Source organism: Electrophorus electricus (assembly GCF_013358815.1).
Source record: "Electrophorus electricus isolate fEleEle1 chromosome 5 unlocalized genomic scaffold, fEleEle1.pri SUPER_5_unloc_6, whole genome shotgun sequence".
Lineage (NCBI taxonomy): Eukaryota > Metazoa > Chordata > Actinopteri > Gymnotiformes > Gymnotidae > Electrophorus > Electrophorus electricus.
In genome coordinates this window covers 19,124-39,874 of record NW_023336130.1, presented here as the reverse complement: position 1 = coordinate 39,874, position 20,751 = coordinate 19,124, and the positions used below count along the sequence as shown (strand labels likewise).

Here is a 20,751-nt window from a genome sequence, read left to right as displayed (position 1 = left end):
CGAAGCTTGTGTTTCTACAGGTGTCATACAGAACCTGCCGCTCCTGTCTTTGACTGACAGTGTCTGAAACAAACCTGAGCACACATCTGTCTCAGTCACAAACTCTATGAAGGCTTATAAGTCAAGAAAACACACCCAAACTTTAAGGGTTTTGTGAGAAGAGAGAATTTGAGAGACTGAGAGATTCATTGTTGTCTAGATAGAAGGTTATTGATGGGACATATTGACTGATAGGCTAGTGAGAGACATCCAGTGAGCAGTAGTTAGGATAGATATAGTGACATTAATATATAGAAAGTGTATGTAGAGAGAGATTCTCTGGTTTACTGACAGGAGTGATGTGCTGTATATCCACACTGTCATGATACCCCCCCGCCCAAATGTCTCTGTGTATGTGTGTGTGTGTATGTGTGTGTGTGTGTGTGTGTGTGTGTGTGTTCATCTGTATGTGTTCCACACCAACTCCTCGGTGTGTATCATTAGTGTGCCTGTATATACGTCATTTGTCTAAGTGTGATTGTTGTCGATGTTTAACACTCATAGCCTGCATGCTGTCTTTGTTGTTTTATGTAAATAAATGTATTGTCATGATCAGTCCCTCCCAGCTTCCGTGTTCTGTGTTTTCCCTGTCATGTGTATTTTAGTTCCATGCCTTAGTTTCATTTTCTCTGCCCCTCCTATGATTGTTTACACCTGTCCCTCATTTCTAGCTTAAGTTCATGTATTTATATATTCATGTATATTCATATATAAGCTGCCTTGTTCCCTTAGTTTTTGGCTGTTCATTGTTGTTGTTTACTTTCATTTTGAATTGGTGCTTGTGTGTTTACTTGAATCTGTGTTTCAAAGCCTTTGTTTTTGTTAACCTGTTTTGTTTAGCATTCGTGTTTCCTAGTCTGTTATAGCCTGCTTCTCCTGTTTACCTTCGTGTATCCTAGCCCTTGTCTTGTAATCATGTATCCCCGTACTCTTCGTGTCGGCTCTTTGACCCTGGACTGCCTTAGTGACTCTGATTTTGGATTTGCTCATAGTAGATCTCGCTCTTCTCTGCGTCCGCCTCCTTACTGCTCACTGTTACACGTATGTTTCAGTTTTGCGTAACTCGTCCCCACCTCCTGCTCTAAGTCCTCATCGTGACAGAAACATCGACTGTCGAAGGATGCCTGGGATGAGAAGTAAGAAGAAGAAGAAGGGGAAGAAAGGGTGTAAACGCCCTTGGATGGAAACCCTCCATACTCTTGGGCTCTGTACCCTTTTACCCTGAGTATGGTCCTGGACTGGACTCTGCAGAGTTCTACGAACCCACTCCAGACTACCGGGACTGATACAATGAGGTCCAGTACTTGGAGTCAGACTCCACAGGGTTCTACTACCCCTCCATGGACTAGCATGAGGGCTGTGCGGATTATGAGAGGAATGGGGAGTGCAACGATGTTAGTCTGCGGATGGACTCGGAGTTCGACCGTGGGGAGGATCCCATAACAGTGGAGGAGGTCCTCCATAGGGACCCTCCCTCGGTCAGCAACACCACGTCTGCAGATTACAAGAGCCCGTCCCTCTCACTGTCTGTCCCCGTCACGCTGTCTGTGCCAGTCACTTTGTCCCCTTTATGTCAGTGCCTGTCCCTGTCAGTGTGTCTGTTGTCGTCCTGGTCCCTGTCCTTCTCCCTGCTGTGCTGCTTGCGCTGGCCTGTGTCGGATCGCTTGGTCCTCCTGCCTCGCTGTTCGGCATTGGTTTCGGGGCCGCAGCCCAAAAACAGCCCCTCCCCCTAAACATCTCCCTTTGTCTGTGTGTGTGTGTTCGTCTGTATGGCCACGCCCTAGTTGACGTTTACAGTTACTAACGAGCAGACACGTTACTCCATGTGCTCTCTATATAGATTTAGTTTCACTTTCATATTTTTCCATATTTCTCCTCTGGTAATACTGTGTTTCATATCAGCTGTACTTCCTTTGTCTATTAGTCCTTGGGTTTGGGAGGTTAAATCAGTCATTTAAATTTTAGTCATGGCCACTGCATTTCTTTGTTTATCTAGTCATTAAAGCAGTTCCAGAGAGTCGCTGCTAGATGGAACCCAAGTACCAGTTATATTGATCGTAGTATCGACGTTATAATTGACTGTGTAAACCTTTTCTGTTATTGTGAATGTTGTCATTTACAAGCAATATTGACATTTAAAGTCATATCTGTATTTGTGTCTTAGACCACAGATTGGTGACACAGACTTGATCTCATAGCATTATATAATATTCTTTACAGTTCTGTAACATCAAAGTCCATGCCTTTATTACACCTTTGAACTCAGTATGGCTTTAAGTCTAGTTCTAGCCAACACACCAGGTTGAACAAAGTATAAAGCCAACCAGTCATCCCAGTTCCCTACAGTAGTCTACTACAGTATTCTGAAACCTTGAAACAATTTTCAACACAACTGCTTTGAACATCTCAATGTTTCACAAAATGTCACTTTTCCCACCACCACCTATAGTGTACTGTAAATGTAGTAAACTATTGATGTACACTGATTAAGGACAAAGATACCACCACCTATAGTGTACTGTAAATGTAGTGAACTACTGATGTACACTGATTAAGGACAAAGGTACCTCCACCTATAGTGTACTGTAAATGTAGTGAACTACTAATATACACTGATTAAGGGCATATAACAGACAGACATGTTGACAGGGTCAGTATCACTATTTCAGCTGAACACAAAAGTAACAGTGACATAACGTTAATGCAACAAGAAACAGAATAAATTAATTCAATGTAAATATGATGATGAATTTATATTTGAATTTCTTTGGGTGTGTTAAGTACTCGATGCTGGATATGTGGGGTTAATTAATGCTTTAGCTGTTGATGGTCAAGTTGCCTGTGCTTTAAAACAGAGTGCACATATACGGGCTGTTACAGTATCTGAGTACCATATATGTAAACATGCACACATATATAATAACATAAGATGTCCTCATCCACATGTATTACACACTGTGTTACTTACTTTATTTATTTTATTTTATATGTCTGTATTTTTATATTATTTTTTACTTCATGTTTCATGTTTGACATCATGCTTTTTATTTTTTAATATGTTAATGTGAGTTTTGTCAGGCATTCACTCTGTGTGTATGAACTGTTGACAGGTAGCAGCATCTCCAGTGTCCAGCTGTGTGTGTGTGTGTGAAGAGGAACAACTCCATGATGGAGCCTCATAATTCCAGCAGTGGAGGAGGAACCTCTGACCCACAGTGAGGAGCTTTCCATCAGCACCTAATCTGAGGAAACAGGAAGAGGGAATATTCAGGATAAATGAGATGTAGTGAAGGATGTAATTACTCAACACTTTCCTCATCTTCATCAGGGTAAAGAGAGCAGAGTCTCCAGCACCCAGCTGTGTTTCTATGAAGAGTGCATCACCTCCAGCACCCAGCTGTGTTTCTATGAAGAGTGCATCACCTCCAGCACCCAGCTGTGTGTCTATGAAGAGTGAATCATCTCCCGCACCCAGCTGTGTGTCTATGAAGAGTGACTGGTCCATGGATAATCCTCCTGACCTCAGCAGTGGACCTGTGACCTCAGTCCTACAGTGAGTGATACATTACACACTCAGATTCTTTCATAAGTGGGATAGATGTCTTCCTCACAGTGTATGAGGGAGTGAAGTTCCCCCAATATTACAACAATAATACCCCAGTAAACAATGTCACCATTCTACAGGTCAAACTAATAAGGTTGCACCAGACACTGTTTTTCATCAGAAGTGGCTGAGGGTTTTCTGGCCCTTAAACATCCCTTCACTGCTGAACTCTTTTGTTTGTTCGTACTATTAAACAGTAAAAACACCTGTTATGTCTCCACCAAGCACTCCCCTTCACTCCTTCACTCCCTTCACTCCTTCACTCCCACCACTCCCCTTCACTCCCTTCACTTCTTCACTCCCTTCACACCCCATCACTCCCATCACTCCCATCACTCCTTTACTCCTTCTTCCCAGTAGTGTAGGGGGTAGAACAGTGTGGTCTTGCTCACCCACTCCTTCAGGTCAAACCCTCTCAGTTGTTGGTTTCCTGTTCAGTTGTTTTACCTCTTTTGTCCCCTTCCCTGTTCCACCTCATATGTGTTTGGGTCCATCTAGGAGGTCCTGCTTACCTGAACAGGTGGGACAGTCCAGTTCTGTGATACTGACACTATAGTAAAGTAATAGTGGTGGTTCTGGTGTTATTAGTTTTAGAAACTGTTACATGCAGGTGGATGAGACGTCAGGATACAATTGCTGAGGACATTTATTAGGTCTCAGGAATCACTGTCATAACAGGAAGAACCACACAGGACACAGACAGACTGGGGTAATAAAAAAACCACACAGGACACAAACAGACTGGGGTAATAAAGAACCACACAGCACACAGACAGACTGGGGTAATAAAGAACCACACAGGACACAGACAGACTGGGGTAATAAAGAACCACACAGGACACAGACAGACTGGGGTAATAAAGAACCGCACAGGACACAGACAGACTGGGGTAATAAAGAACCACACAGGACACAGACAGACTGGGGTAATAGAGACATTGCAGAAAGGGGAAATTTAGCTAGTATCCCATATCAGTTAACTCCAGCCAGGCATGTAACTTTATTGTGGAGTCTGTGGTACTGGAGACCCCCAGCCATACCACACAATAACAGAGGGAAGGAACATTCCTTCACCTTTCTAACCACAAAGATGGTACAGCCTCACTGACACAATCTGCAAGAATCATTTCCCATCTCCTACTGTTCAAAACCATCACAAAAGAAGAAGTCAAAAAATGTTTTTAAAGAATGATTTGATCTTTAGAAACCCTAACATCTGTCATAGATGTGGGCAGTTTTTGGCTTTAAAAGAAAAATAAATCGTAACTACCAAACTGAAAGATTATTGGACACAGTATGGAACAAATCACAAAAATGAAAAGATGAGAGATGATGAAAAGATGAGTTAAATTGGCTTAGAGAAGTTAAAGCTTTATTTGTTAATAAGGAATGTTGTTAGTGGTTCATGGTCTGAGCAGTGTGCAGTGGTGTGACTGACACCCCTCACTTCCTGACTCTCTCTGGGTCTGATCTGATGTCTGATTGATGTGTGACTGGTTCCCAGTACAGTGACACAGAGATTCTGCACCAGGGCAACATGGAAATAAACGAAACGTGTTTAATACTGTAAACAGGTTTCATGATGTGTATCATACAAACACATAACATTTAAAGTATTCATAAATGATCTGCTGCTGATCTCAGACCTGTGTTGGTTTTGTAGCACCACAGCAGGGTCAGTAAGATGAGGAACAGGACCAAACTCAGTCCCACAGCCAAACCAACCAGGCCAAGAGAGGAGGAATCACCAGCTGAACTCATGGGAACTGAACAAAGCACATGAATCACAAAATGATTTGTTACATGTTTGATCTGTTCCCTCTTTTAAATTGGTTGTTAAGAAACATTTAAATTCACTGTTTTCTGACCTCTGAGACTCAGCTGTGTGGTGACTCCTCTCTCTGGGTGTTTACAGTAGTAGACACCCTCATCTGACTTTGAGACAGTACGGATGGTCATTTCTCCTGCAGTCTGGGTCTGGATGAGTGATCCATCTTTATGTAAATCAGCTGTGAGGTGTGATATGATAGTGGGGTGAAGTAAACAGTGTAGAGTCAGAGGATCTCCCTCAGTCACAGGATGGACAAAACTCTCCAGAATCACACCACCATCTAGACCAGAGAAAACACTTTACTCATCTGTTACAGAGAGAAGGATTCCAGCATGAACACTGAGTATTACATAACAGGTTTGGGACACAGAATATAAATACAATACACCCAATCTTTGGAAAGTAGAATAATGTCACACACACACACACACACACACACACACACACACACACACAGAGAGAGAGAGAACTGTTAGAGTAACAGCTTTCTTTATTACCCTGGTTCTTGGTCAGTATCTGATAGTTCTGATAGTGTCCACAGCCTGTTAGGCTTCACCCCTGATTATCCTGCCTGCTGCCCCACAGCCGCTCTGTTACACCTCTCTCTCTCTTTCTCTCTCTCTCTCTCTCTCTCTCTCTCTCTCTCTCTCTCTCTCTCTTTTTGTTCTGGTGCCCTCTGTTCTGTGTGGATGGGGTGCATATAATTATTTGTGTTCAAGTGTTCATTTTCTTGTGTTCATTTCCCAGTATCTGGTGAAGCACCATTCACATAAACATTATTCTACATCACCAGAGTGAGGGCCAGGGGCAGCTTCTCTGGTTATTCTGCTCTACTGTCAGTACAGTGTTTGGGTTGAAGCCATGTATCACATCATCATCAGCATCATGTACACAACCATGAATTTAACTTGGATGTTTATAAACTGTAGATTATCCATTAAAGTCTTTGATTTGTTTGTCCACAGTGACCAGAAGAAGCCTGTAAACATTTCTAAAGAAAAGCTGGAGTCAGTGTTCAAGGTGTGTGTGTGTGTGAGTGTGTGTGAGTGTGTGTGAGTGGGTGTGTGTGTGTGTGTGTGTGTGTGTGTGTGTGTGTGTGTGTGTGTGTGTGTGTGTGTGTATATATGTGTGTGTGAGTGTGTGTGTGTGTGTGTGTGTGTGTGTGTGTGTGCGTGTGTGTGTGTGTGTGTGTGTGTGTGTGTGTGTATATGTGTGTGTATATATGTGTGTGTGTGTGTGTGTGTGTGTGTGTGTGTGTGTGTGTGTGTGTGTGTGTAAGTGTAAGTGTGTAAGTGTGTAAGTGTGTATGTGTGTGTGTGTGTGTGTGTGTGTGTGTGTGTGTGTGTGTGTGTGTGTGTAAGTGTGTGTGTGTGAGTGTGTGTGTGTGTGTGTGTGTGTGTGTGTGTGTGTGTGTGTGTGTGTGTGTGTGTGTGTGTGTGAGTGTGTGTGTGTGTGTGTGAGTGTGTGTGTGTGTGTGAGGGGGAAGGGTCTTTATCATTAGAGTGTGTTTAGATCACAGATCATGATGAGACTCTGTGGTTTACTGGTTCATGCTTTACTTTAATGGCTTTTTGTAATTTAACTGATAATGAACAAAACTCAAACTTCACAAACTATTATAACTTTATAAAATTAACTAACATTTAAACTTTAAGATACAGCCCAGTTAATGTGATGCTTATGTTCTTTTATAAACCATAATGTGCACATGACCATCCAATCCCACTCAGTTCAGCCCTCTCATGTTTAATTGATTATCTTGTGTTAAAAAGATCTGTATATAACACTAGTTTTACTGATACTGTTTATTCAGGAGCTGGAGGACAAAATCATCTCTCTGGTGAAGAATGAGCTGAAGAGATTTAAGAATCTACTGAGCTCAGATTACCCAGCATGCACTGAGAGACAGGTGGAGGATGAGGAGGATCAGAGCAGTGTCAGAGAGGGGGTGCTGGAGATCACACTGCACGTCCTGAGGAAGATGAACCAGACAGACCTCGCTAACACACTACTGACCAGTAAGAGTTCTGGGTCATGACATTATTACATTTAGCAGGTGCTTTTAATGAAGGAAAATAAATACAATTGTGAGTACAATTCAAGCAATTGAGGGTTAATGGTCTTGCTCATGTGCCCAAGAGTGGCAAGTTTGTAGTGGTGGGGCTTGAATTGACAACCTTCTGATTGTTGGTACAGTACATTAACTGCTGGACTATGTGTCATGTGTTTGCAGAATGCTGACGTTTTGAGGATACATTGTTATTCTTTAGGGCTGAGATTTAATTTGACCAATGAGATTTGACCACAAATCACTGGCAGATGTTAATTTTTTTTTTCTATGTCCACATACACCCCCCCCCCCCCCAAGTATCCAAGTATATGTTCATGAATGAATCATGTGAGAGTTTGGATACAATTGCAATCAAGTTTACTCACAAGTGGAATAGTTCAAGTGGTCAGACACTATTTAATGTTAAAAGGATCACTTAAAATAAAGTGTCACTTTATTCTTTGTAACTGAGATTAGAACACAGGTCCTATCTCACAGATCACATTAGAACACAGGTCCTATCTCACAGATCACATTAGAACACAGGTCCTACCTCACAGATCACATTAGAACACAGGTCCTACCTCACAGATCACATTAGAACACAGGTCCTATCTCACAGATCACATTAGAACACAGGTCCTATCTCACAGATCACATTAGAACACAGGTCCTATCTCACAGATCACATTAGAACACAGGTCCTATCTCACAGATCACAGTTTGTCCCCCCCCCCCCCCCTTGTCCAGTCTGGGTTGTAGATCTCCTCAGTCAGGTGATGGTTACCAGTGTGTGTGGTGGAACCTCAGCTGGTTTCTAACTACTGACCATTTGGTGTTATTGATAACCAGTAAATATTATCAATAAAATAATGTATAATACAATGTCTGTTAATCTTGAAATTTAAGGCTGTCAGTCCCTGAATTGACTAAGATTTACCACTGGAAGTTTCATGCCCAATCTAGCAGGAATAAACAATCTATTTATAACAATCTGTTTATCTATTTTCCTGTAACTCCTGTAATGAGTATTTTATGAATGAATCTAAAAGAGATTATCATGTGTTCTGTTGTCTTCCTCTTTTATCAGAACTGGCCCCTGCTTGCCACAGAAAGCTCAAATCCAAACTGAGGGACAAATGTCAGAAGATTCATGAAGGAATCTCACAGCAGGGAACCACAGCACTTCTGAATGAGATCTACACAGAGCTCTACATCACAGAGGGAGGGAGTGGAGAGGTCAATAATGAGCATGAGGTGAGACAGATTGAGGCAGCGTCCAGGAGACCAGTAACACAGGAGACATCCATCAAATGCAGTGACATCTTTAGACCCTTACCAGGACAAGACAAAGCCATCAGAACTGTGCTGACTAAAGGAGTGGCTGGAATTGGCAAAACGGTCTCTGTGCAGAAGTTCATACTGGACTGGTCTGAAGGAAACGTAAATCAGGACGTTCTCTTCATATTTCCACTTCCTTTTAGGGAGCTGAATTTGATGAAGGAGAAAAAGTTCAGTCTGGTGGAGCTTCTTCATCGCTTTTTCCCAGAAACATCTGAATTAAAACCTAAACATTATACAAACTACAAAATTCTGTTCATCTTTGATGGTCTGGATGAGTGTAGACTTCCTCTAGATTTCCAGAACAATGAGAGATTGTGGGATGTAACAGAGTCGACCTCAGTGGATGTGCTGCTGACAAACCTCATCAAGGGGAATCTGCTTCCCTCTGCTCTCCTTTGGATAACCTCTCGACCAGCAGCAGCCAATCAGATCCCTCCTGAGTGTGTTGACCAGGTAACAGAGGTAAGAGGGTTCAGTGAACCACAGAAAGAGGAGTATTTCAGGAAGAGAATCAGTGATCAGGGCCTGGCCAATAGAATCATCACACACATGAAGTCGTCAAAAAGCCTCTACATCATGTGCCACATTCCAGTCTTCTGTTGGATTGCAGCCACTGTTCTAGAGAGAATGTTAGGTGAAGCAGAGATTAGAGAGATCCCCAAGACTCTGACTCAGATGTTCACACACTTCCTGATCTTTCAGCTCAGACACAAGGATCAAAAATATAGACAAAGTATGAAAGGACAAAAAGGTCCCACTCACCCACGTCACATGAGAAAAAATGTTTTGGCACTGGGAAAACTGGCTTTCCAACAGCTAGAAAAAGGCAACCTGATCTTCTATGAGGAAGACCTGAGAAACAGTGGCATTGATGTCAGAGAAATGACAGTGTATTCAGGAATGTGCACTCAGATCTTCAGACAGGAGTTTGAGCTACAGCTGGGGAAGGTGTTCAGCTTTGTACATCTGAGTGTTCAGGAGTTTCTGGCTGCTGTATATGTGTTTATTTCCTTCATCTCCACCAACACCAATGTGCTACAACAGCAACACCCTGAAATAGTCAAAACCCCAATGTCTGTCTTCCTCAACAGTGCAGTGGACAAGGCCTTACAGAGTCAAAATGGACACCTGGACCTTTTCCTTCGCTTCCTTCTGGGTCTCTCACTGGAGTCCAATCAGACTCTCTTACGACGCCTACTGACACAGACAGGAAGCAGCTCTCACAGCAAAGAGGAAACAGTCAAGTACATCAAGAAGAAGATCAGTGACAGTCCCTCTACAGAGAAATCCATCAATCTCTTCCACTGTCTGAATGAACTGAATGATCATTCTCTAGTGCAGGAAGTCCAAACATACCTGAGCAGAGGAGGTAACAGTGGTCTCCATGGAGCCAGACTGTCTCCTGCTCAGTGGTCAGCTCTGGCATTTGTGTTGCTGAACTCAGAAGAGGAGCTGGATGAGTTTGACCTGAGGAAATATGACCCATCAGAGGAATGTCTGCTGAGACTGCTGCCAGTGGTCAAAGCATCCAGAAAAGCCATGTGAGTATTTTCATTTAGAGATGAACAGTGGGTGTAGCACTGGATGTGCTTGACTCAGAAGGTCTTCTGTGAAAAATGAAAAGGAGAGAGAGAGAGAGAGAGAGAGAGAGAGAGAGAGAGAGAGAGAGAGAGAGAGAACATTAGAGAGAGAGCAGGATAGAGAGATCCCATCACCAGGTGCTTAAGTTAAACCATAAAGTTGTGGAACATTGGAATATAGTAACACTGTCCAGTGATTCATTAGTCTAAATGTATTAATGATGGTTAAATGATATTTGATGTCATGGGTAGTTGTGTGCCTGTGTATTGAGAATGGTCCTACATTTAAAACAGTGGCCAACAGTGTTTGTTTATAGTTCACACTCTTAGTAAAACAGCCAGAGAAAATATGCTGCAGTGTAACATACAGAAGTGTTCAAGTACGAAATATCAGTGTGTACACGCGCACACACACACACACACCACACCACACAGTGTAACATACAAAAGGGTTCAAATATGAACTATCAGTTCAGCTTTCTGATCAACATTACAGTTCAATCACTACTGACCAATACAGAGAAAAGTGCACAAGGATGAGCATAACCAATGTATACACATATTCTCACACACTCACACACACACACACACACACACACACACACACACACACACACACACACATATATATATTTCACACTGATGGCAGTTTTCAAACTTTATCACAGGTTTTCTTTAGAGCCGATGATGGTGATTGGGCACATTTATAAAGGTGTAGGTGTTAATATGACTTCATCTGAAACATTTTCATTGTTTAAATATTTTACCAAGGCAATTTGTCATAATCTAGTTGTAAATAAGTTTAAGTCAAAATAAACTAACATCATTAACAGCAACTGATTCTAGTACTACACCTTCAGTGCTGTGTGATTGAGGTACTTGACTTTTAATTAGAAGGTTGCTGGTTCAAGCCCCACCGCTGCCGAGTTGCCACTGTTGTGCCCCTGAGCAAGACCCTTAACCCTCAATTGCTCAAGTTGTACTCAGTCATAATTGTAAGATGCTTTGGATAAAAGCGTCAGCTAAATGCCATAAATGTAAAATGATGAGTGTAGCATGCAGTGACGTTCACAGCTCTGTGCGATCAGTGTAACATGCAGTAACGTTCACAGCTCTGTGTGATCAGTGTAACATGCAGTGAGTCTCCCAGAAGCTCATGCTGTTACTACTGTCACTCACCTAAAACTGTAGCAGGCTACTACTGTTGATCACATACAGTGGGACCAATATCTCAGACCACTAGTGAAAATGATTTGTTTAATACAATGCTTTTCTTTACAAATCATATAATCAGCATAATTTCAGTGAACAATTTAAAGTTTTTTCTTGAATTTCAGAAAGTATTAGTATTTGGCTCTACTCAAATGCATGTAAGCACAGTTGTAAAACTGACCGTATCAGTTCTTTTGTACAAAAAGTCAGATGTGCTTGAGTCCTCACACAAGCAGTGCAGGAGAAGTGAGTCAGTTCTGATCCAACTGAAACATGTGAACCATCCTCCTCTCCCCAGTATTTTACTGCACACATACAGTCCATGAAGGACAAACTCCAGGGACACATTTCATGTCAACAGCAGACATGAGATAGTTGCCTCACACACACTTAACTGACTGATGGGTTCTGCCTAACACACCTGACTGACTGATGGAGTCTGCCTCACACACACCTGACTGACTGATGGGGTCTGCCTCACACACACCTGAATGACTGATGGAGTCCCTGACTCAGCTATTGAGCCTCCAGGATTCTCGGTGCACCACACAGACAGAACTCAGGACCTCACTGGGAAAAGCAAAGGCAGAGGAGAATGTTTCATGATCAATGACTCAGTGTGAGCAAAGGAATGTAAACACTAGTAAAGGATTCTGCTCTCTGCATTCTGTCCATTCCTCCATAATCACTACTGCAGTGTTCATCCCACCATCATTAGTACTGCAATGTTCATACACTAATATTCACTACTGCAATGTTCATTCCTCCATAATCATAATAGTGTTCATTACTCCATAGTCACTACTGCAGCGTTTATTTCTCCATGAAAAACACTACAGTGATTATTCCACCATAATCAATACTGTGGTGTTTATTCCTCCATAATCACTACTGCAGTGTTTATTCCTCCATAATCACTACTCTGCATGGATTCCAACAATATTTTCTGTTTGTATATTAGTGTAGTTGTATTTGTGAAACATTGAATGAGATCTATGTTGTTCTGTTTCCTGTTATGGTGTTAGGGGTGGGATATTTTGATATTTGGACTCTGATTATGGTAACTGCCATTCACTGACTTATGAACCAACCATCCATTATTTGTTCATCTGTTTTAGGTTGCTAATGAATGTTATTTGTCATGTCTTTTTCCATTTTGTCTTTGATGAAGACACAGTAGTGTTGAAATGTTACTGTGTTTGTAAAATTAAAAGGCTGAAAATGTATCAGTGTGTTCCAGACCTTTCAAGCCCTTCTTTAAATTTTTATTAGCAGTTCAGATCTTTTAATTCATCATCCTCTGACTGAACTACATTATTTACTGTATTTACTCTTTTACAGACTATCTGGCTGTGGTCTTACTGAAGAGTCTTGCAAATCTCTCACATCAGTTCTACAAACAGAAAACTCTTCACTGAGAGAGCTGGAGATGAATAATAATGACCTGCAGAATTCAGGAGTGGAGCAGCTCTGTGCTGGACTGAAGAGTTCACACTGTAAACTGGAGATTCTCAGGTGAGTTTCTGTGACTATTTTTGAATGTAAATAAAGAGGCATTTTAAAAAGGTCAGTGTGAACTCCCTTATAGTACAGTATTAAACAAACATTGCCAGGCAAGGCAATGCAAGGAAATGTACACTTTTATAAAGTTTTCTTCTCTCAATATTTCTAAATATAGTTTTCTGTTGAAACCTCACTGCATTTCATTAAATGACCACACTGTGGAGACAAAGAGTTACATCTGTGATCCATGAGCAGATTTTCAAGTCTAGAAGAGAAATATAACATTGTAAAGAGAAGACACCAATGAGTCCTTGTCCACGTGTGCAGGTGTATTTATTACAATGCTGCTTCAACTAGGCGCTTTGGCATTTTGTCCACAAGCTGCATTTTTGGTCACCTGAGAGCAGAAATTTAGCAAAATGTCTTACAGGATGAATATATTCAGAAACTCCAACAGCTGTGTTGTAAAATGAAGTGTTTTAATGTAAGATTTTCACTGAGTGATTTTATGTAGTTTATGTATGGAAACACTGTAAACATCAGTCATTCTAATCTCTCTGCAAATCAAAGCCCTTAAAATCTTAATTAAAACATTTAAAGCTGAACCATTGAGGTTCTGGACACATTACAGGACACTTTTACAATCACACGATTCCCTTGTGTTTATGGGTGGGAGACCCTTTTCTCATTATGATCTACACCGTGTGTTCAACACATGTTGAGATGAGCTGAACTGACAGCCATGCTGGAGGAAAGAACGCAACAAGTTAATATTCATTCAATAGAACTGAAAGGTTTATTGGTTATTCCTTAAGATAAACCTGTGATCTCTCTCCACAGGTGTTTTTATGAAACATGTAGCTGGCTAATATTTGTAACCTGAAGCTTGCCAAGTTACAGTATATTATTGGTTACTACTCCTAGATACCTCACACTAACGTCATATTAGCTTGACTTAGGACTCAATGTTGGCTGCTAATTTTTTCATCAAGCCAGAGACATCAAACAAAAATAGAACAGTGATGGTAGAAGACGTGGAGTCAGCAGAGAGAGAAACTGAGCAGACAGCTGACAGTAAACTCAGGACATCTGAACACAGTAGTGAGGAACAATGTTCAGCGCTGGACGAGTGAACCTGTGGACTTAATTACAAGAGAGAAAGAAAGACACACAAGACACAGTAATCAGTAATCAGGAGATTAGGAGGAGAGAAGGAGTGAAGTGTGTGTGTGTGTGTGTGTGTGTGTGTGTGTGTGTGTGTGTGTGTGTGTGTGTGTGTGTGTGTGTGAAAGAGAGCAAGGAAGAGAGAGAGCAGCAGAATTATTATCTGGGTATGTGTCTCTGAAATAGAGAAAGAGAGAGACATACAGATCTATTGTGTGTGTGGGGGGGGTGAAATAGAGAGAGAGAGAGAGAGAGAGAGAGAGAGAGAGAGAGATCTATTATTTGTATGTGTGAGAGAGACAGAACTATTATCTGTGTGTGTGTGTGTGTGTGTGTGTGTGTGTGTGTGTGTGTGTGTGTGTGTGTGTGTGTGTGTGTGTGTGTGTGTGTGAAAGAGAGCAAGGAAGAGAGAGAGCAGCAGAATTATTATCTGGGTATGTGTCTCTGAAATAGAGAAAGAGAGAGACATACAGATCTATTGTGTGTGTGGGGGGGTGAAATAGAGAGAGAGAGAGAGAGAGAGAGAGAGAGAGAGAGAGAGAGAGATCTATTATTTGTATGTGTGAGAGAGACAGAACTATTATCTGTGTGTGTGTGTGTGTGTGTGTGTGTGTGTGTGTGTGTGTGTGTGTGTGTGTGTGTGTGTGTGTGTGAAAGAGAGCAAGGAAGAGAGAGAGCAGCAGAATTATTATCTGTGTATGTGTCTCTGAAATAGAGAAAGAGAGAGACATACAGATCTATTGTGCGTGTGTGGGGGGGTGAAATAGAGAGAGAGAGAGAGAGAGAGAGAGATCTATTATTTGTATGTGTGAGAGAGACAGAACTATTATCTGTGTGTGTGTGTGTGTGTGTGTGTGTGTGTGTGTGTGTGTGTGTGTGTGTGTGTGTGTGTGAAAGAGAGCAAGGAAGAGAGAGAGCAGCAGAATTATTATCTGTGTATGTGTCTCTGAAATAGAGAAAGAGAGAGACATACAGATCTATTGTGTGTGTGGGGGGGTGAAATAGAGAGAGAGAGAGAGAGAGAGAGAGATCTATTATTTGTATGTGTGAGAGAGACAGAACTATTATCTGTGTGTGTGTGTGTGTGTGTGTGTGTGTGTGTGTGTGTGTGTGTGAAAGAGAGCAAGGAAGAGAGAGAGCAGCAGAATTATTATCTGTGTATGTGTCTCTGAAATAGAGAAAGAGAGAGACATACAGATCTATTGTGTGTGTGTGGGGGGGTGAAATAGAGAGAGAGAGAGAGAGAGAGAGAGAGATCTATTATTTGTATGTGTGAGAGAGACAGAACTATTATCTGTGTGTGTGTGTGTGTGTGTGTGTGTGTGTGTGTGTGTGTGTGTGTGTGTGTGTGTGTGTGTGTGAGAGAGACAGAAATTTTGTTTGTATGTGTGTGAGAGAGACTGCAGTGTTCATTCCTCCATAATCACTATTGCAGTGTTCATCCTACCATCATTACTACTGCAGTGCTCATACACTAATATTCACTACTGCAATGTTCATTCCTCCATAATCAATACTGCAGTGTTCATTATTCCATAATCACTCCTGCAGTGTTTATTTCTCCATAAGAAATACTACAGTGAATATTCCACCATAATCAATACAGTGGTGTTTATTCCTCCATAATCACTACCGCAATATTAATTCCTTCATAATCAATACTACAGTATTCATTACTCCATAGTCACTAATGCAGTGTTTATTTCTACATAATCACTATTGCAGTGTTTATTCCTCCATAATAAATACTACAGTGATTATTCCTCTAAAATCACTATTGCGATGTTCATTCCAACATAATCAATACTGCAGTGTTTATTCCTCCATAATCTCTACTGCAGTGTTCATTCCTCCATAATCACTGCTGCAGTGTTTATTTCTCCATGATAAACAATACAGTGATTATTCCACCATAATGAATACTGTGGTGTTTATTCCTCCATAATCACTACTGCAATGTTCATCCCAACATTATCAATACTGCAGTGTTTATTCCTCCATAATCATTACTGCAGTGTTTATTCCTCCATAATCACTACTGCAGTGTTTATTCCTCCATAATCACTACTCTGCATATCTTCCAACAATATTTTCTGCTTGTATATTAGTGTATTTGTATTTGTGAAACATTGAATGAGATCTATGTTGTTCTGTTTCCTGTTATGGTGTTAGGGGTGGGATATTTTGATATTTGGACTCTGATTATGGTAACTGCCATTCACTGACTTATGAACCAACCATCCATTATTTGTTCATCTGTTTTAGGTTGCTAATGAATGTTATTTGTCATGTCTTTTTCCATTTTGTCTTTGATGAAGACACAGTAGTGTTGAAATGTTACTGTGTTTGTAAAATTAAAAGGCTGAAAATGTATCAGTGTGTTCCAGACCTTTCAAGCCCTTCTTTAAATTTTTATTAGCAGTTCAGATCTTTTAATTCATCATCCTCTGACTGAACTACATTATTTACTGTATTTACTCTTTTACAGACTATCTGGCTGTGGTCTCAATAAAGGGTCTTGCAAATCTCTCACATCAGCTCTAAAAACAGAAAACTCACTGAGAGAGCTGGAGATGAATAATAATGACCTGCAGAATTCAGGAGTGGAGCAGCTCTGTGCTGGACTGGAGAGTTCACACTGTAAACTGGAGATTCTCAGGTGAGTTTCTGTGACTATTTTTGAATGTAAATAAAGAGGCATTTGTCTGGTCAGTGTCAACTCCCTTATAGTACAGTATTAAACAAACATTGCCAGGCAAGGCAATGCAAGGAAATTTACACTTTTATATTATAAAGTTCTCTTCTTTAAATATTTCTAAATATAGCTTTCTATTGAAACCTCACTGCATTTCATTAAATGACCACACTGTGGAGACAAAGAGTTACATCTGTCATGCATGAGCAGATATTCAAGTCTAGAAGAGAAACATAACATTGTAAAGAGAAGACACAAATGAGTCCTTGTCCACATGTACAGGTGTATTTCTTACAATGCTGCTTCAACTAGGCGCTTTGGCATTTTGTCCACAAGCTGCATTTTTGGTCACCTGAGAGCAGAAATTTAGCAAAATGTATTTTACAATCACACATGATTCCATTGTGTTTTTGGGTGGGAGACCCCATTCTCATTATGATTTATACCATGTGTTCAACACATGTTGAGGTGAGCTGAACTGATAGCCGTGCTGGAGGAAAGAACTCCACTGAAAGAATCTCACTGTAGCCCCAGAGCTCTGCTTTAGTGTCAGCTGTGTCCACTCTCACTGTAGCCCCACAGCTCTGCTGTAGTGTCAGCTGTGTCCACTCTCACTGTAGCCCCACAGCTCTGCTGTAGTGTCAGCTGGGTCCACTCTCACTGTAGCCCCACAGCTCTGCTGTAGTCCCAGCTGTGTCCACTCTCACTGTATCCCCACAGCTCTGCTGTAGTGTCAGCTGTGTCCACTCTCACTGTAGCCCCACAGGTCTGCTGTAGTGTCAGCTGTGTCCACTCTCACTGTAGCCCCACAGCTCTGCTGTAGTGTCGGCTGTGTCCACTCTCACTGTAGCCCCACAGGTCTGCTGTAGTGTCAGCTGTGTCCACTCTCACTGTAACCCCACAGCTCTGCTGTAGTGTCAGCTGTGTCCACTCTCACTGTAGCCCCACAGCTCTGCTGTAGTGTCGGCTGTGTCCACTCTCACTGTAGCCCCACAGCTTTGCTGTAGTGTCGGCTGTGTCCACTCTCACTGTAGCATCACAGGTCTGCTGTAGTGTCAGCTGTGTCCACTCTCACTGTAGCCCCACAGCTCTGCTGTAGTGTCGGCTGTGTCCACTCTCACTGTAGCCCCACAGCTCTGCTGTAGTGTCGGCTGTGTCCACTCTCACTGTAGCCCCACAGCTCTGCTGTAGTGGAGAGAAGTGAGAAGTGAGTCGAAGTTCTGATCCAACTGAAACAACATGTGAACGGTCCTCTTCTCCCCAGTATTTTACTGCACACATGCAGTCCATGAAGGACAAACTCCAGGGACACATTTCATGTCAACAGCCGACATGAGATTGTTGCCTAACAAACACTTAACTGGCCGATTGTGTCTGAGTCACACACACACCTGACTGACTGATGGGGTCTGCCTCACACATACCTGACTGACTGATGGGGTCCCTGACTCAACTATTGTGCCTCCGGGATTCTCGGTGCACCACACAGACAGAACTCAGGACCTCACTGGGAAAAGCAAAGGCAGAGGAGAATGTTTCATGATCAGTGACTCATAGTGTGAGCACAGGAATGTAAACACTAGTAAAAGATTATGCTGTCTGCATTCTGTCCAATCAAAACTGCAGTGTTCATTCCTCCATAATCACTACTGCGGTGTTTATTCATCCATAATCACTAATGCAGTGTTTATTCCTCCATAATCACTACTCTGCCTGTCTTCCAACAATATTTTCTGTTTGTATATTAGTGTGTTTGTATTTGTGAAACATTGAATGAGATGTGTGTTGTTCTGTTTGCTGTTATAGTGTTAGGGGTGGGATATTTTGATATTTGGACTCTGATTATGGTAACTGCCATTCACTGACTTATGAACCAACCATCCATTATTTGTTCATCTGTTTTAGGTTGCTAATGAATGTTATTTGTCATGTCTTTTTCCATTTTGTCTTTGTTGAAGACACAGTAGTGTTGAAATGTTACTGTGTTTGTAAAATTAAAAGGCTGAAAATGTATCAGTGTGTTCCAGACCTTTCAAGCCCTTCTTTAAATTTTTATTAGCTGTTCAGATCTTTTAATTCATCATCCTCTGACTGAACTACATTATTTACTGTATTTACTCTTTTACAGACTATCTGGCTGTGGTCTCACTGAAGAGTCTTGCAAATCTCTCACATCAGTTCTACAAACAGAAAACTCTTCACTGAGAGAGCTGGAGATGAATAATAATGACCTGCAGAATTCAGGAGTGGAGCAGCTCTGTGCTGGACTGAAGAGTTCACACTGTAAACTGGAGATTCTCAGGTGAGTTTCTGTGACTATTTTTGAATGTAAATAAAGAGGCATTTTAAAAAGGTCAGTGTGAACTCCCTTATAGTACAGTATTAAACAAACATTGCCAGGCAAGGCAATGCAAGGAAATGTACACTTTTATAAAGTTTTCTTCTCTCAATATTTCTAAATATAGTTTTCTGTTGAAACCTCACTGCATTTCATTAAATGACCACACTGTGGAGACAAAGAGTTACATCTGTGATGCATGAGCAGATTTTCAAGTCTAGAAGAGAAATATAACATTGTAAAGAGAAGACACCAATGAGTCCTTGTCCACGTGTGCAGGTGTATTTATTACAATGCTGCTTCAACTAGGCGCTTTGGCATTTTGTCCACAAGCTGCATTTTTGGTCACCTGAGAGCAGAAATTTAGCAAAATGTCTTACAGGATGAATATATTCAGAAACTCCAACAGCTGTGTTGTAAAATGAAGTGTTTTAATGTAAGATTTTCACTGAGTGATTTTATGTAGTTTATGTATGGAAACACTGTAAACATCAGTCATTCTAATCTCTCTGCAAATCAAAGCCCTTAAAATCTTAATTAAAACATTTAAAGCTGAACCATTGAGGTTCTGGACACATTACAGGACACTTTTACAATCACACGATTCCCTTGCGTTTATGGGTGGGAGACCCTTTTCTCATTATGATCTACACCGTGTGTTCAACACATGTTGAGATGAGCTGAACTGACAGCCATGCTGGAGGAAAGAACGCAACAAGTTAATATTCATTCAATAGAACTGAAAGGTTTATTGGTTATTCCTTAAGATAAACCTGTGATCTCTCTCCACAGGTGTTTTTATGAAACATGTAGCTGGCTAATATTTGTAACCTGAAGCTTGCCAAGTTACAGTATATTATTGGTTACTACTCCTAGATACCTCACACTAACGTCATATTAGCTTGACTTAGGACTCAATGTTGGCTGCTAATTTTTTCATCAAGCCAGAGACATCAAACAAAAATAGAACAGTGATGGTAGAAGACGTGGAGTCAGCAGAGAGAGAAACTGAGCAGACAGCTGACAGTAAACTCAGGACATCTGAACACAGTAGTGAGGAACAATGTTCAGCGCTGGACGAGTGAACCTGTGGACTTAATTACAAGAGAGAAAGAAAGACACACAAGACACAGTAATCAGTAATCAGGAGATTAGGAGGAGAGAAGGAGTGAAGTGTGTGTGTGTGTGTGTGTGTGTGTGTGTGTGTGTGTGTGTGTGTGTGTGTGTGTGTGTGTGTGTGTGTGTGAAAGAGAGCAAGGAAGAGAGAGAGCAGCAGAATTATTATCTGTGTATGTGTCTCTGAAATAGAGAAAGAGAGAGACATACAGATCTATTGTGTGTGTGTGGGGGGGTGAAATAGAGAGAGAGAGAGATAGACAGAACTATTATTT

General features: G+C 41.4%; 1 protein-coding gene across 1 annotated transcript; it reads left to right on the top strand.

The window, feature by feature from the left end:
• The first annotated feature begins 1,445 nt into the window (after positions 1–1,445).
• LOC118240898 (NACHT, LRR and PYD domains-containing protein 9-like) lies at positions 1,446–19,328 on the top strand. The gene is made up of 7 exons (XM_035523447.1): positions 1,446–1,627; positions 6,404–6,494; positions 7,288–7,492; positions 8,615–10,409; positions 13,002–13,175; positions 16,816–16,986; positions 19,151–19,328. Exons 1-7 carry the CDS (start codon positions 1,446–1,448, stop codon positions 19,326–19,328), a joined length of 2,796 nt encoding a protein of 931 aa, XP_035379340.1.
• The last annotated feature ends 1,423 nt before the right edge of the window (positions 19,329–20,751 follow it).

Excerpts from the sequence above, each read along its gene's own strand:
- LOC118240898 (XM_035523447.1), top strand. The coding sequence starts at position 1,446 with ATGGACTCGGAGTTCGACCGTGGGGAGGATCCCATAACAGTGGAGGAG. Across the intron at positions 7,493-8,614 it reads CGCTAACACACTACTGACCA|AACTGGCCCCTGCTTGCCAC; the intron begins GTAAGAGTTCTG and ends CTCTTTTATCAG. Across the intron at positions 13,176-16,815 it reads TGTAAACTGGAGATTCTCAG|ACTATCTGGCTGTGGTCTCA; the intron begins GTGAGTTTCTGT and ends ACTCTTTTACAG.